At 58.3% G+C, this 16,500-nt stretch overlaps 1 protein-coding gene across 1 annotated transcript in view; it reads right to left on the bottom strand.

The window, feature by feature from the left end:
• The window catches only part of EBF4 (EBF family member 4), a 266,432-nt gene that overhangs the window by 80,570 nt on the left and 169,362 nt on the right, over positions 1-16,500 (bottom strand). The window contains exon 7 of the mRNA XM_069745037.1: positions 15,138-15,219. Within this exon, the coding sequence (XP_069601138.1) occupies positions 15,138-15,219 (82 nt within the window). The remainder of the gene's footprint in view (positions 1-15,137; positions 15,220-16,500) is intronic.

Here is a 16,500-nt window from a genome sequence, read left to right as displayed (position 1 = left end):
GTATTTTTTGGTTTCATGTTTTCATTTTCTTCTCCCCTTCTTCCCAGAGCTGTAACTTTTTTTATTTTTCCATCAATATGGCCATGTGAGGGTTTATTTTTTGTGGCACGAGTTGCACTTTTGAATGACTCAATTGGTTTTACCATGTCGTGTACTAGAAAACGGGAACAAAATTCCAAGTGCGGTGAAATTGCAAAAAAATTGCAATCCCACACATGTTTTTTGATTGGCTTTTTTGCTAGGTTCACTAAATGCTAAAACTGAGCTGCCATTATGATTCTCCTGGTCATCACGAGTTCACAGACACCAAACATGTCTAGGTTCTTATCTAAACGGTTAAAAAAAAGCCACACTTTGTAAAAAAAAAATAAAAATTGCGCCATTTTCCGATACCCATAGCGTCTCCATTTTTTGTGATCTCAGGTTGGATGAGGGCTTATTTTTTGTGTGCCGAGCTGACGTTTTTAATGATACCATTTTGGTGCAGATACTTTCTTTTGATCGCCCGTTATTGTATTTTAATGCAAAAAAAAACGTAATTCTGGCATTTTGACTATTTTTCTCACTAGGCCGTTTAGCGATCAGGTTAATCCTTTTTTTATTGATAGATCGGGTGATTCTAAACGCGGCGATACCAAATATGTGTAGGTTTGATTTTTTTTATTATTATTTTATTTTGAATGGGGTGAAAGGGGGGTGATTGAACTTTTGTTTTTTTTATATTTAAACTTTTTTTTTTTAACTTTCGGCATGCTTCAATAGTCTGCCATATAGTCTGGCATGCTTCAATAGAAGCTGCGATAACCCAGTCGGCTCTGCTACACGCAGGCAATGATCTGTTCGCCTGTATGTAGCTGAATTACTCACTTGCTATGATCACCGACCACCAGGTGGCGCTCACAGCAAGTAGGCAGTGACAACCATAGAGGTCTCCAGGAGAACTCTAAGGGCTTGTTTCCATTTGCGAGAAACATGTCCGTGTCTCGCATGTGAGAACCAAGCTCTGGCGCCGGCACTTGGGAGCAGAGCGTGCGGCCGCATAGCAACACATGGAGCTACACGCTCCGCTCCCAAGTGCCGGCGCCAGAGCTTGGATTTCACATGTGAGACACGAACGTGTTTCTCGCAAATGGAAACAAGCCCTAATTGTCATGCCAGCCCATCGGTGACCTGCGATCACGTGACGGGGGTCACCGGTGGGCGGATTTCCCTCACAACTGCCGGAAGTGCATGCTAAATGCAGCTGTCAGTGTTTGACAGCGACATTTAACTGGTTAATATCAGCGGGTAGATCGCGATTCCACCCGCGGCTGTTCCGGGCACATGTCAGCTGTTCAAAACAGTCTGGACTTTGGCGATTTAGGTCCGGGAGTCAGGTTAATAGGACAGTCATATTCACGATGAGGAGGAAAATCCTGGCTCCTCTCAGAGAAAACGTCCTCAGAACCAGATAAAATGCAGGTAAGGTTTCTGTAGAGACTGAAGAAGGAAATATTTAGACAGTTCTCCTGGCAGTAATCCCCCCACTCCACGATCTCCCTGGCTGCCAATCCACCAGTCCAGGGAAGACCCAATACAATTGAGGTGGGAAGACCGTCCACAACACAACGAGGAATTATCTTACAATGGACCGACCCTCAGTCTTACATTATGTACAATCTGAGTCAGAGCTTTCTGTGCAAGTGACGATGGCGAAGATGGAACTGGGCTTAACTAAAGTACAGCGAGCACATGAGTTCTAGAAAACTCCGCATCAACCATGCTGACTCCAGCTCCACAAATACAGACATCTCCTCGGACATCACCACCTCTCCTGGCAGGACAAACCGGGAACTGCAGGTTGACGATAGATGCACCCCTTACTTATTCCACTACAGCAGTGTTCCTCAACTCCGGTCCTCAAGAGCCGCCAACAGGTCATGTTTTCAGAATTTCCTTAGTATTGCACAGGTGACTGAATTCTTGCCTGTCCAGGTGATGCAATTATCACCTGTGCAATACTAAGGAAATCCTGAAAACAAGACCTGTTGGTGGCTCTTGAGGATCGGAGTTGAGGAACACTGCACTACAGACTACCAAGGGTTGAACGAGTCTCCTTTTGTTTAGGCAGCAAAGGACAGACCCCAATAAAATATCCCTTTTTCCGGCCAAAAAACCCAGAATCCCTTCTTTTTGCAAACCTCCTGTGAAATGTACGATGCAGAGGCGCCCCCCTATCTGCAAGGGTTCCTCCACCTCCCCCAGAACTGGTTCAACGCTAGACCGCTCTCCTGGCAAAGGTGCAATACCCCAAAAAAGAGGCTGCGGTCAGAGGGTGTGTCACGATATGGTATGAAATATCATAAGTTTAGTTGCTCGTCAGCTCATGAGGTGGGCTAAACCCCCCCTTCACTAGCTGACTCTACTTGTTTCTCTCTGGGCTACGGACTGTATGCTAGAAGGGGGTTTTATTGCCCTGGGGTCGTAAATTCCAGGCTCAGAGGAAAGTCCCTCACCCCTCCCACCTTCACTAGTCAGAACTGGTAAAGTGGCTCCAAAATTCATGAAAGATCCTTTGTTTGGTTTTGGTACGATATTATGCACCATGTTTACGGTAAGAACACGAAAAGATATATTCGTATTCCCACTCGGTGTAGGTACCCATCCCTTTAAACTCGGGCTTCTAACTCCGTCTGGTAAAGAAGTAGGGTTTTCTCTGTAAATATGTATCCCAGATAGGACATATTTGATCTCATTAGAATGCTCACGTTAACCCGAGATGATTGATGGGTTTGTTAGAACTATGACGTGTTTTGTAGTGAAGTTATAGAAATTAGAGAGAATAGTTTAAAGTTTAGGCAGAATGTAGAGAGAGGAGGGTCTGGATAAGCCAGCCTTTCTGTGATGTCACAGCCTTAAGGTATTAAGGTTGTGGCAGGCTCCCCAGCTTTCTTCTGCTAGATTTCTTCCTGACTTCTTGTCCTCTCCTGAAGCCAGCAGCATCCCATGGACTGGGATATATGGAAACTGCCCTAGCCTGTTTGCCTGCAATGCTTTTAACATGTGAGTGTTATCTTTTCTCATTTATTCCCTTTATGTTATAATTACCCATGTACATATTTGCAATTGTCTCATTTATAACCTCTTTATAAAATATTTTTGATAAAGCACTGCCTAATTATTTTTAATGGGATATACTATTATATATTAGTTCGTTCTCCTGTTCTAAACCGTACCCTAAGTCTTCTGAAGGGAAATACGCTACTGTTACTGTTGTGTTGGGTTAGCTTCGGACCCGTTTAATCGAAGCTGGTGGCGAAAGTGCGCTGACTTTTGGATTATGCTGAAGCAACTGCGGGATTGATAATTATTGTTCCTGCCTGAGTGGGAGTAGTTATCGCGTCGCTGCAGCGTGCCCAATAGCCAGTACATAGCAGGCAGCCTTTCTGGCGACTAATTACCCCAGGTGCAGTACCTAATCTGACCTGAGAGTAAGGGGGGCGCCAGAGAGCTGCAAGTGTTAAGTGGAACTGTAAGCGGGATATACATAAATCCCTGCAGTTTGTGGTATATAGAAAAGCAGTGGGATACCTAAAATAAGCCCCTGCAGTAAACTAAGAGGTCAATAGCCTTGTGTGTGGTTTTTCATTACATTGTTAGCAGTGGAGGGATAACTAAGATAAGCCCCCCTGCACAGGTGATAGTTGTCTGTTGGCCTAAAGTCACCCTGATCCGTGACGTAGGGGTGACGGTCACGGTGTGAATCCTGACCACTTGGTGACAGCGGTCAGGGGAATCGTGACAGGGTGGTCTTACCCACCTATCTCAAAAGCGTCTATCAACACGTATAGCCAATGACATAGCGGCATCCAAGGACTTAGGGGTCTCATACACTGCCAAAGCATCCTTCAACCTCTCAGTGAGGCCCAGAAGGAATTGGCTTCTGAGAGCCGGGTCATCCCACGATCTCCCTGTAGTAGAGAGATCACAGTACCGACTCGTTGATCCTTATATCCGGAGGAGTGAGAATAAAGTTTAAAATAAAGTTTGCAAGCTTCCTTAAACACAAAAAACGTATCTCTTCCTCTGGAAAACCTGTCTGTGAGGGCAACTCTGGGTTCAGGCTGCACCGGCCTACCTGCAGAGACCCCAACATCAGCTGTGGCTGCAGCTGAACCTCATAGGTGAGGTCCTTCACCTCCAGAGACAGACAGCGCAGATGCTCTGCTAGTCCTGCAACTGGATCCATAACCAAGGGAGAAAAGGAAAAAAAAACACACCCGAAAAAACACACACACACAAAAAAAACACGTGTTTCTTTTTGCTTAATTTTGTTAATTTTAAAATATGCACGGCGTCTGATAATGTCACACACAGTGTGGGAAGACTAAGCGCAACACAAGATGATGAGATGAAGGAAGCCCAAACGCTAGGGAAAGGGGGAATTTAGACCCCTAGGCAGATCTAATAGCACCCTGACTGCCCTAAATGACCCTATATAGGTTCCACACCAATCGCCAAGCAGGAACATAAGCCCTGTATATCCCTAGAGCCAGGCCCTGATTAGGCAAGAGGGGGGGGGGATGAGCTCTGGTCAGTCCCCATTCTACACGAAGGACAAAGAGGGAGGCAAACAAGGGGGAAGCAACTTAGCTTGAGCATACTCAAGAGAGTTAACACCAAACTTCACACAACAGCATCAGAGAGGAAGTTAGCCAACTGCTATAGCTCCAAGCCTTCACAAGGGGAAAATGTGAATATCACCAGCAACTTCCTGAAGCAGACTGAGAGTCTATAAACACCCAGGTCCAGGTGTGTCAATTAGAGCTGGAGGGATGCTGCTACTAGGTCAAACAGGATTAAGATGGCGTGTAATGCCAAACACAGAAACCTTCTGCAGCCAGATGCAGAGCGACTGTCTGTAGCATCTGACACACCCGTGACAATCAGGCGACTCAAACCATTGTTCTCCCAGTCATTATTCCCATTGTGTGGATGGGGATAGTAGATCCAGCGGAACCGTCACCACAGGGGGTCTCACATGCAGTCCCAGGTGATGGGTTTGGCCTGAGGAAAATACCTCCACCAATGCACAGTTAGCTTTGGGGGAGGACGTGAACACTTCGGCTCATTCAGGGAGCTGATCCCAGTGAGGGAAGACAATAAGCCACGTACTTAGGGGGGAGTTGGTGGAGTGACATCGAGGGGCGAGGATCTATTTGGATCCTGGTTCCCATGTATGGATGGCCTATAGAGTGACCACGGTGCCAGGCCTGTGGCGGGTCCTCCTCACACACACAGGTGACCCCTGGTACCAGGCCTAGAAGGGGCATAGCGGCAGGTCCTCCTGGCACATACAGGTGACCCTGGTACCAGGCTTAGAAGGGGCACAGCAGCGGGTCCTCCTGGCACACACAGGTGACCTCGATATGAGGTATGGCAGGGGGCACAGTGGCGGGTCCTCCAGGCACACACAATAGACCCAGGTATCATGTATGGCAGAGGCACAGCGGCGGGTCCTCATCACACACACAGGTGACCCCGATACCAGGCCTGGCAGGGGCACAGCGGAGTGTCCTCCTGGCACACGCAGGTGACCCCGGTATCAGGCCTGGCCGGGGCACAGCGGCAGGTCCTCCTGGCACACGCGGGTGACCCCGGTACCAGGCCTAGAAGGGGCAGAGCGGCAGGTCCTCCTGGCACACACAGGTGACCCCAGTATCAGGCCTGGCAGGGGCAAAGCGAAGGGTCCTCCTGGCACATACAGGTGACCCCGGTATCAGGTCTGGCAGGGGCACAGCAGAGGGTCCTCCTGACACACAGGTGACCCCGGTATCAGGCCTGGCAGGGGCACAGCGGAGGGTCCTCCTGGCACACACAGGTGACCCTGGTATCAGGTCTGGCAGGAGCACAGCGGAGGGTCCTCCTGGCACACACAGGTGGCCCTGGTACCAGGCCTGGCAGGGGCACAGTGGAGGGTCCTCCTGGCACACACAGGTGACCCCGGTAACAGGCCTGGCAGGGGCACAGCGGAGGGTCCTCATCACTCACAGGTTACCCCAATATCAGGCCTGGCAGGGGCACAGTGGAGGGTCCTCCTGGCACACACAGGTGACCCCGGTATCAGGTATGGCAGGGGCACAGCGGAGGGTCCTCCTCCCACACAGGTGACCCCGGTACCAGGCCTGGCAGGGGCACAGCAGCGGGTCCTCCTGGCACACACAGGTGACCCCGGTATCAGGCATGGCAGGGGCACAGTGGAGGGTCCTCCTGGCACACACAGGTGACCCCACTACCAGGCCTGGCAGGGGCACAGCAGAGGGTCCTCCTAACACACAGGTGACCCCGGTATCAGGCCTGGCAGGGGCACAGTGGAGGGTCCTCACACACACACACAGGTGACCCCGGTATCAGGTCTGGCAGGGGCACAGCGGAGGGTCCTCCTCACACACAGGTGACCCTGGTACTAGGCCTGGCAGGGGCACAGCGGAGGGTCCTCCTCACACACAGGTGACCCTGGTACTAGGCCTGGCAGGGGCACAGTGGAGGGTCCTCACACACACACACAGGTGACCCCGGTATCAGGTCTGGCAGGGGCACAGCGGAGGGTCCTACTGGCACACAGGTGACCCCGGTACCAGGCCTGGCAGGGGCACAGTGGAGGGTCCTCACACACACACACAGGTGACCCCGGTATCAGGTCTGGCAGGGGCACAGTGGAGGGTCCTCACACACACACAGAGGTGACCCCGGTATCAGGCCTGGCAGGGGCACAGTGGAGGGTCCTCACACACACACACAGGTGACCCCGGTATCAGGCCTGGCAGGGGCACAGTGGAGGGTCCTCACACACACACAGAGGTGACCCCGGTATCAGGCCTGGCAGGGGCACAGCGGAGGGTCCTCACACACACACACAGGTGACCCCGGTATCAGGTCTGGCAGGGGCACAGCGGAGGGTCCTCCTCACACACAGGTGACCCTGGTACTAGGCCTGGCAGGGGCACAGCGGAGGGTCCTCACACACAGAGGTGACCCCGGTATCAGGCCTGGCAGGGGCACAGTGGAGGGTCCTCACACACAGAGGTGACCCCGGTATCAGGCCTGGCAGGGGCACAGTGGAGGGTCCTCACACACAGAGGTGACCCCGGTATCAGGCCTGGCAGGGGCACAGCGGAGGGTCCTCCTCACACACAGAGGTGACCCCGGTATCAGGCCTGGCAGGGGCACAGTGGAGGGTCCTCACACACACACACAGGTGACCCCGGTATCAGGTCTGGCAGGGGCACAGCGGAGGGTCCTCCTCACACACAGGTGACCCCGGTATCAGGCCTGGCAGGGGCACAGTGGAGGGTCCTCCTCACACACAGGTGACCCCGGTATCAGGTCTGGCAGGGGCACAGCGGAGGGTCCTCCTCACACACAGGTGACCCCGGTATCAGGCCTGGCAGGGGCACAGCGGAGGGTCCTCACACACACACACAGGTGACCCCGGTACCAGGCCTGGCAGGGGCACAGCAGATGGTCCTCCTCACACACAGGTGACCCCGGTACCAGGCCTGGCAGGGGCACAGCAGATGGTCCTCCTCATACACAGGTGACCCCGGTATCAGGCCTGGCAGGGGCACAGCGCAGGGTCCTCACACACACACAGGTGACCCCGGTACCAGGCCTGGCAGGGGCACATTGGAGGGTCCTCCTGGCACACAGGTGACCCTGGTATCAGGCCTGGCAGGGGCACAGTGGAGGGTCCTCCTCACACACAGGTGACCCTGGTACCAGACCTGGCAGGGGCACATTGGAGGGTCCTCCTCACACACAGGTGACCCCGGTACCAGGCCTGGCAGGGGCACATTGGAGGGTCCTCCTCACACACAGGTGACCCCGGTACCAGGCCTGGCAGGGGCACATTGGAGGGTCCTCCTCACACACAGGTGACCCCGGTATCAGGCCTGGCAGGGGCACAGCGGAGGGTCCTCCTCACACACAGGTGACCCCGGTACTAGGCCTGGCAGGGGCACAGCGGAGGGTCCTCCTCACACACAGGTGACCCCGGTATCAGGCCTGGCAGGGGCACAGCGGAGGGTCCTCCTCACACACAGGTGACCCCGGTATCAGGCCTGGCAGGGGCACAGTGGAGGGTCCTCCTCACACACAGGTGACCCCGGTACCAGGCCTGGCAGGGGCACAGCGAAGGGTCCTCCTCATACACAGGTGACCCCGGTACCAGGCCTGGCAGGGGCACAGCAGAGGGTCCTCCTCATACACAGGTGACCCCGGTACCAGGCCTGGCAGGGGCACAGCGGAGGGTCCTCCTCACACACAGGTGACCCCGGTATCAGGCCTGGCAGGGGCACAGCGGAGGGTCCTCCTCACACACAGGTGACCCCGGTATCAGGTATGGCAGGGGCACAGCGGAGGGTCCTCCTCATACACAGGTGACCCCGGTACCAGGCCTGGCAGGGGCACAGCGGAGGGTCCTCCTCATACACAGGTGACCCCGGTACCAGGCCTGGCAGGAGCACAGCGGAGGGTCCTCCTGGCACACACAGGTGACCCCGGTATCAGGTATGGCAGGGGCACAGCGGAGGGTCCTCCTCATACACAGGTGACCCCGGTACCAGGCCTGGCAGGGGCACAGCGGAGGGTCCTCCTCATACACAGGTGACCCCGGTACCAGGCCTGGCAGGGGCACAGTGGAGGGTCCTCCTCACACACAGGTGACCCCGGTATCAGGCCTGGCAGGGGCACAGTGGAGGGTCCTCACACACACACACAGGTGACCCCGGTATCAGGTCTGGCAGGGGCACAGTGGAGGGTCCTCCTCACACACAGGTGACCCCGGTACCAGGTCTGGCAGGGGCACAGCGGAGGGTCCTACTGGCACACACACAGGTGACCCCGGTACCAGGCCTGGCAGGAGCACAGCGGAGGGTCCTCCTCACACACAGGTGACCCCGGTACCAGGTCTGGCAGGAGCACAGCGGAGGGTCCTCCTCACACACAGGTGACCCCGGTACCAGGCCTGGCAGGGGCACAGCAGAGGGTCCTCCTCACACACAGGTGACCCCGGTATCAGGCCTGGCAGGGGCACAGCGGAGGGTCCTCCTCACACACAGGTGACCCCGGTACCAGGCCTGGCAGGGGCACAGCGGAGGGTCCTCCTCATACACAGGTGACCCTGGTACCAGGCCTGGCAGGGGCACAGCGAAGGGTCCTCCTCACACACAGGTGACCCCGGTACCAGGCCTGGCAGGGGCACAGCGGAGGGTCCTCCTCATACACAGGTGACCCCGGTACCAGGCCTGGCAGGGGCACAGCGGAGGGTCCTACTGGCACACACACAGGTGACCCCGGTATCAGGCCTGGCAGGGGCACAGCGGAGGGTCCTCCTCATACACAGGTGACCCCGGTACCAGGCCTGGCAGGGGCACAGCGGTGGGTCCTCCTCACACACAGGTGACCCCGGTACCAGGTCTGGCAGGGGCACAGCGGAGGGTCCTACTGGCACACAGGTGACCCCGGTATCAGGCCTGGCAGGGGTACAGCGGAGGGTCCTCCTCACACACAGGTGACCCCGGTATCAGGCCTGGCAGGGGTACAGCGGAGGGTCCTCCTCATACACAGGTGACCCCGGTACCAGGTCTGGCAGGGGCACAGCGGAGGGTCCTACTGGCACACACACAGGTGACCCCGGTATCAGGCCTGGCAGGGGTACAGCGGTGGGTCCTCCTCACACACAGGTGACCCCGGTACCAGGTCTGGCAGGGGCACAGCGGAGGGTCCTACTGGCACACAGGTGACCCCGGTATCAGGCCTGGCAGGGGCACAGCAGAGGGTCCTCCTCACACACAGGTGACCCCGGTCCCAGGCCTGGCAGGGGCACAGTGGAGGGTCCTCCTCACACACAGGTGACCCCGGTACCAGGTCTGGCAGGGGCACAGCGGAGGGTCCTACTGGCACACAGGTGACCCCGGTATCAGGCCTGGCAGGGGCACAGCAGAGGGTCCTCCTCACACACAGGTGACCCCGGTATCAGGCCTGGCAGGGGTACAGCGGTGGGTCCTCCTCACACACAGGTGACCCCGGTACCAGGTCTGGCAGGGGCACAGCGGAGGGTCCTACTGGCACACAGGTGACCCCGGTATCAGGCCTGGCAGGGGCACAGCAGAGGGTCCTCCTCACACACAGGTGACCCCGGTATCAGGCCTGGCAGGGGCACAGCGGAGGGTCCTCACACACACACAGGTGACCCCGGTATCAGGCCTGGCAGGGGCACAGCGGAGGGTCCTCCTCACACACAGATGACCCTGGTACTAGGCCTGGCAGGGGCACAGTGGAGGGTCCTCCTCACACACAGGTGACCCTGGTACCAGGCCTGGCAGGGGCACAGCGGAGGGTCCTCACACACACACACAGGTGACCCCGGTATCAGGCCTGGCAGGGGCACAGCGGAGGGTCCTCACACACACACACAGGTGACCCCGGTATCAGGCCTGGCAGGGGCACAGCGGAGGGTCCTCCTGACACACAGGTGACCCCGGTATCAGGCCTGGCAGGGGCACAGTGGAGGGTCCTCCTCACACACAGGTTACCCTGGTACTAGGCCTGGCAGGGGCACAGCGGAGGGTCCTCCTCACACACAGGTGACCCTGGTACTAGGCCTGGCAGGGGCACAGCGGAGGGTCCTCCTCACACACAGGTGACCCCGGTATCAGGCCTGGCAGGGGCACAGCAGCGGGTCCTCCTGGCACACAGGTGACCCCGGTATCAGGCCTGGCAGGGGCACAGCGGAGGGTCCTCCTCACACACAGGTGACCCCGGTATCAGGCCTGGCAGGGGCACAGCGGAGGGTCCTCACACACACACACAGGTGACCCCGGTATCAGGCCTGGCAGGGGCACAGCGGAGGGTCCTCCTGACACACAGGTGACCCCGGTATCAGGCCTGGCAGGGGCACAGCGGAGGGTCCTCCTCACACACAGGTGACCCTGGTACTAGGCCTGGCAGGGGCACAGCGGAGGGTCCTCCTCACACACAGGTGACCCCGGTATCAGGCCTGGCAGGGGCACAGCAGCGGGTCCTGCTGGCACACAGGTGACCCCGGTATCAGGTCTGGCAGGGGCACAGCGGAGGGTCCTCCTCACACACAGGTGACCCCGGTATCAGGCCTGGCAGGGGCACAGCAGCGGGTCCTCCTGGCACACAGGTGACCCCGGTATCAGGCCTGGCAGGAGCACAGCGGAGGGTCCTCCTCACACACAGGTGACCCCGGTATCAGGCCTGGCAGGGGCACAGCAGCGGGTCCTCCTGGCACACAGGTGACCCCGGTATCAGGCCTGGCAGGGGCACAGCGGAGGGTCCTCCTCACACACAGGTGACCCCGGTATCAGGCCTGGCAGGGGCACAGCGGAGGGTCCTCCTCACACACACAGGTGACCCCGGTATCAGGCCTGGCAGGGGCACAGCGGAGGGTCCTCCTCACACACACAGGTGACCCCGGTATCAGGTCTGGCAGGGGCACAGCGGAGGGTCCTCCTCACACACACACAGGTGACCCTGGTACCAGGCCTGGCAGGGGCACAGCGGAGGGTCCTCCTCACACACAGGTGACCCCGATACCAGGCCTGGCAGGGGCACAGCGGAGGGTCCTCCTCACACACACACAGGTGACCCTGGTACCAGGCCTGGCAGGGGCACAGCGGAGGGTCCTCCTCACACACAGGTGACCCCGGTATCAGGTCTGGCAGGGGCACAGTGGAGGGTCCTCACACACACACAGGTGACCCCGGTACCAGGCCTGGCAGGGGCACAGCGGAGGGTCCTCCTAACACACAGGTGACCCCGGTACCAGGCCTGGCAGGGGCACAGCGGAGGGTCCTCCTCACACACAGGTGACCCCGGTATCAGGCCTGGCAGGGGCACAGCGGAGGGTCCTCCTCACACACAGGTGACCCTGGTACTAGGCCTGGCAGGGGCACAGTGGAGGGTCCTCACACACACACACAGGTGACCCCGGTACCAGGCCTGGCAGGGGCACAGTGGAGGGTCCTCACACACAGGTGACCCCGGTATCAGGTCTGGCAGGGGCACAGTGGAGGGTCCTCACACACACACACAGGTGACCCCGGTATCAGGCCTGGCAGGGGCACAGTGGAGGGTCCTCACACACACACACAGGTGACCCCGGTATCAGGTCTGGCAGGGACACAGCGGAGGGTCCTCCTCACACACAGGTGACCCCGGTATCAGGCCTGGCAGGGGCACAGTGGAGGGTCCTCCTCACACACAGGTGACCCCGGTATCAGGCCTGGCAGGGGCACAGCGGAGGGTCCTCCTCACACACAGAGGTGACCCCGGTATCAGGCCTGGCAGGGGCACAGTGGAGGGTCCTCACACACAGAGGTGACCCCGGTATCAGGCCTGGCAGGGGCACAGTGGAGGGTCCTCACACACACACACAGGTGACCCCGGTATCAGGCCTGGCAGGGGCACAGCGGAGGGTCCTCCTCACACACAGGTGTCCCCGGTATCAGGCCTGGCAGGGGCACAGCGGAGGGTCCTCCTCACACACAGGTGACCCCGGTATCAGGCCTGGCAGGGGCACAGCGGAGGGTCCTCCTCACACACAGGTGACCCCGGTATCAGGCCTGGCAGGGGCACAGCGGAGGGTCCTCCTCACACACAGGTGACCCCGGTATCAGGCCTGGCAGGGGCACAGTGGAGGGTCCTCCTCACACACAGGTGACCCCGGTATCAGGCCTGGCAGGGGCACAGTGGAGGGTCCTCCTCACACACAGGTGACCCCGGTATCAGGCCTGGCAGGGGCACAGCGCAGGGTCCTCACACACACACACAGGTGACCCCGGTATCAGGCCTGGCAGGGGCACAGCGGAGGGTCCTCACACACACACACACAGGTGACCCCGGTATCAGGTCTGGCAGGGGCACAGCGGAGGGTCCTCCTCACACACAGGTGACCCCGGTATCAGGTCTGGCAGGGGCACAGCGGAGGGTCCTCCTCATACACAGGTGACCCCGGTACCAGGTCTGGCAGGGGCACAGTGGAGGGTCCTCCTCACACACAGGTGACCCCGGTACCAGGCCTGGCAGGGGCACAGCGGAGGGTCCTCACACACACACACAGGTGACCCCGGTACCAGGTCTGGCAGGGGCACAGTGGAGGGTCCTCCTCACACACAGGTGACCCCGGTACCAGGCCTGGCAGGGGCACAGCGGAGGGTCCTCACACACACACACAGGTGACCCTGGTACCAGGCCTGGCAGGGGCACAGTGGAGGGTCCTCCTCACACACAGGTGACCCCGGTACCAGGCCTGGCAGGGGCACAGCGGAGGGTCCTCACACACACACAGGTGACCCCGGTACCAGGTCTGGCAGGGGCACAGTGGAGGGTCCTCCTCACACACAGGTGACCCCGGTACCAGGTCTGGCAGGGGCACAGCGGAGGGTCCTCCTCACACACACACACAGGTGACCCTGGTACCAGGCCTGGCAGGGGCACAGTGGAGGGTCCTCCTCACACACAGGTGACCCCGGTACCAGGCCTGGCAGGGGCACAGTGGAGGGTCCTCCTCACACACAGGTGACCCCGGTATCAGGCCTGGCAGGGGCACAGCGGAGGGTCCTCCTCACACACAGGTGACCTGGTCCCAGGCCTGACAGGGGCACAGTGGAGGGTCCTCCTCACACACAGGTGACCCCGGTACCAGGCCTGACAGGGGCACAGTGGAGGGTCCTCCTCACACACAGGTGACCCCGGTACCAGGCCTGGCAGGGGCACAGTGGAGGGTCCTCCTCACACACAGGTGACCCAGGTATCAGGCCTGACAGGGGCACAGTGGAGGGTCCTCCTCACACACAGGTGACCCCGGTCCCAGGCCTGGCAGGGGCACAGTGGAGGGTCCTCACACACAGGTGACCCTGGTACTAGGCCTGGCAGGGGCACAGTGGAGGGTCCTCCTCACACACAGGTGACCCTGGTACCAGGCCTGGCAGGGGCACAGTGGAGGGTCCTCCTCACACACAGGTGACCCTGGTACCAGGCCTGGCAGGGGCACAGTGGAGGGTCCTCCTCACACACAGGTGACCCCGGTATCAGGCCTGACAGGGGCACAGTGGAGGGTCCTCCTCACACACAGGTGACCCCGGTCCCAGGCCTGGCAGGGGCACAGTGGAGGGTCCTCCTCACACACAGGTGACCTGGTCCCAGGCCTGGCAGGGGCACAGTGGAGGGTCCTCCTCACACACAGGTGACCCCGGTCCCAGGCCTGGCAGGGGCACAGCGGAGGGTCCTCCTCACACACAGGTGACCCTGGTCCCAGGCCTGGCAGGAGCACAGTGGAGGGTCCTCCTCACACACAGGTGACCCCGGTACCAGGCCTGGCAGGGGCACAGCGGAGGGTCCTTCTCACACACAGGTGACCCCGGTATCAGGTCTGGCAGGGGCACAGCGGAGGGTCCTCCTCACACACAGGTGACCTGGTCCCAGGCCTGGCAGGGGCACAGTGGAGGGTCCTCCTCACACACAGGTGACCCTGGTCCCAGGCCTGGCAGGAGCACAGTGGAGGGTCCTCCTCACACACAGGTGACCCTGGTACTAGGCCTGGCAGGATCAGACATGCAGCTTCTCCTCCATGCAGGAATGTAAATGAAGTGGCAGCTAATCAGGTTCGGATGTGATAATTATCAGATCTTTCAGAAGCCCCCTAATGAGCAGACGAGCCCCCCGCTGTGAGAAAATAGCTGAAGTTTCTGCTCACATCTAGCACCTTAACCCTTCCAGCACCGCACAGGGAGATTGGCGACTCAGACAGCAGTAATCCGGAGTTGGCAGCGTAAATACAAAGTGATCTGTCATATTCCCTCATCTCAGTGTAAAGAATGGTGGATTACACCCTAGTGGCCACATCTGGTACTGCAGCGTGATGTCCCCTTCCTGGTATCTGCACAGACCCCTCCAGGACGAGCCCCCAATAATTTATTCTCCTATGTTAGTTACAGTGATGAACCATTGACGTGTGGAGACAGGAGACGACACGAGGACACGTAGGGATGATGGGAGTTGTAGTCAGCAGCGCTGGCGAAGGCTTACGATAACATGAAAACTTGAGCGTGCGAGTATCGCGGGGGTCTCACCTGAAATCTCCTCATGTCCCGTGGGTTCCCGGCGTTCTTCAGACAGTTCTGGTTGCATTTTAGGAAAAACTTCAAGAAAAACCTAAGACAGAAAAAAAAGGAGCGATGAAAGGGGATCACATGAGAGCGATGAGGGGGATCACATGAGAGCGATGAGGGGGATCACATGAGAGCGATGAGGGGGGATCACATGAGAGCGATGAGAGGAGATCACATGAGAGCGATGAGGGGGATCACATGAGAGCGATGAGGGGGGATCACGTGAGAGCGATGAGGGGGGATCACATGAGAGCGATGAGGGGAGATCACGTGAGAGCGATGAGAGGAGATCACATGAGAGCGATGAGGGGAGATCACATGAGAGCGATGAGGGGAGATCACATGAGAGCGATGAGGGGGAGATCACATGAGAGCGATGAGGGGAGATCACGCGAGAGCGATGAGGGGAGATCACGCGAGAGCGATGAGGGGGGATCACATGAGAGCGATGAGGGGAGATCACATGAGAGCGATGAGGGGAGATCACATGAGAGACATGAGGGGAGATCACATGAGAGCGATGAGGGGAGATCACATGAGAGCGATGAGGGGAGATCACATGAGAGAAATGAGGGGAGATCACATGAGAGCGATGAGGGGAGATCACATGAGAGTGATGAGGGGGAACATATGAGAGCGAAGAGGGGGATCACATGAGAGCGAAGACTAATCATGTGAGAGTGAAGAGGCGGTTTAAGGTGAAAGCGATGAGAGGAGATCACATGAGAGCGATGAGGGGAGATCACATGAGGGCGATGAGGGAAGATCACATGACAGCGATTAAGGGGATCACGTGAGAGCGATGAGGGGAGATCACATGAGGGGAGATCACATGAAAGTGATGAGTGGAGATCACATGAGAGCGATGAGGGGGGATAACATGAGAGCGATGAGGGGGATCACGTGAGAGCAATGAAGGGAGATCACATGAGGTCGATGGGGGAATCACATGAGGGCAATGGGGGGAATCACATGAGGGCGATGGGGGAATCACATGAGGGCGATGGGGGGAATCACATGAGGGCGATGGGGGGAATCACATGAGGGCGATGGGGGGAATCACATGAGGGCGATGAGGGGGATCACGAGTGCGAAGAGGGGAGATCACGTGAGAGAGAAGACAGGAGATCACGTGAGAGAGAACAGGGGAGATCACGTGAGAGAGAAGAGGAGAGATCACGTGAGAGTGATGAGGGGGATCACATGAGAGCAATGAGGGGAGATCACAAAAGAGCGATGAGGGGGAAATCACATAAGGGTGATGGGGGGAATCACATAAGGGTGATGGGGGGAATCACATGAGGGCGATGGGGGGAATCACATG

Source organism: Ranitomeya imitator, chromosome 1, assembly GCF_032444005.1.
Source record: "Ranitomeya imitator isolate aRanImi1 chromosome 1, aRanImi1.pri, whole genome shotgun sequence".
NCBI lineage: Eukaryota > Metazoa > Chordata > Amphibia > Anura > Dendrobatidae > Ranitomeya > Ranitomeya imitator.
This window is presented reverse-complemented; position numbering and strand designations above follow the sequence as displayed.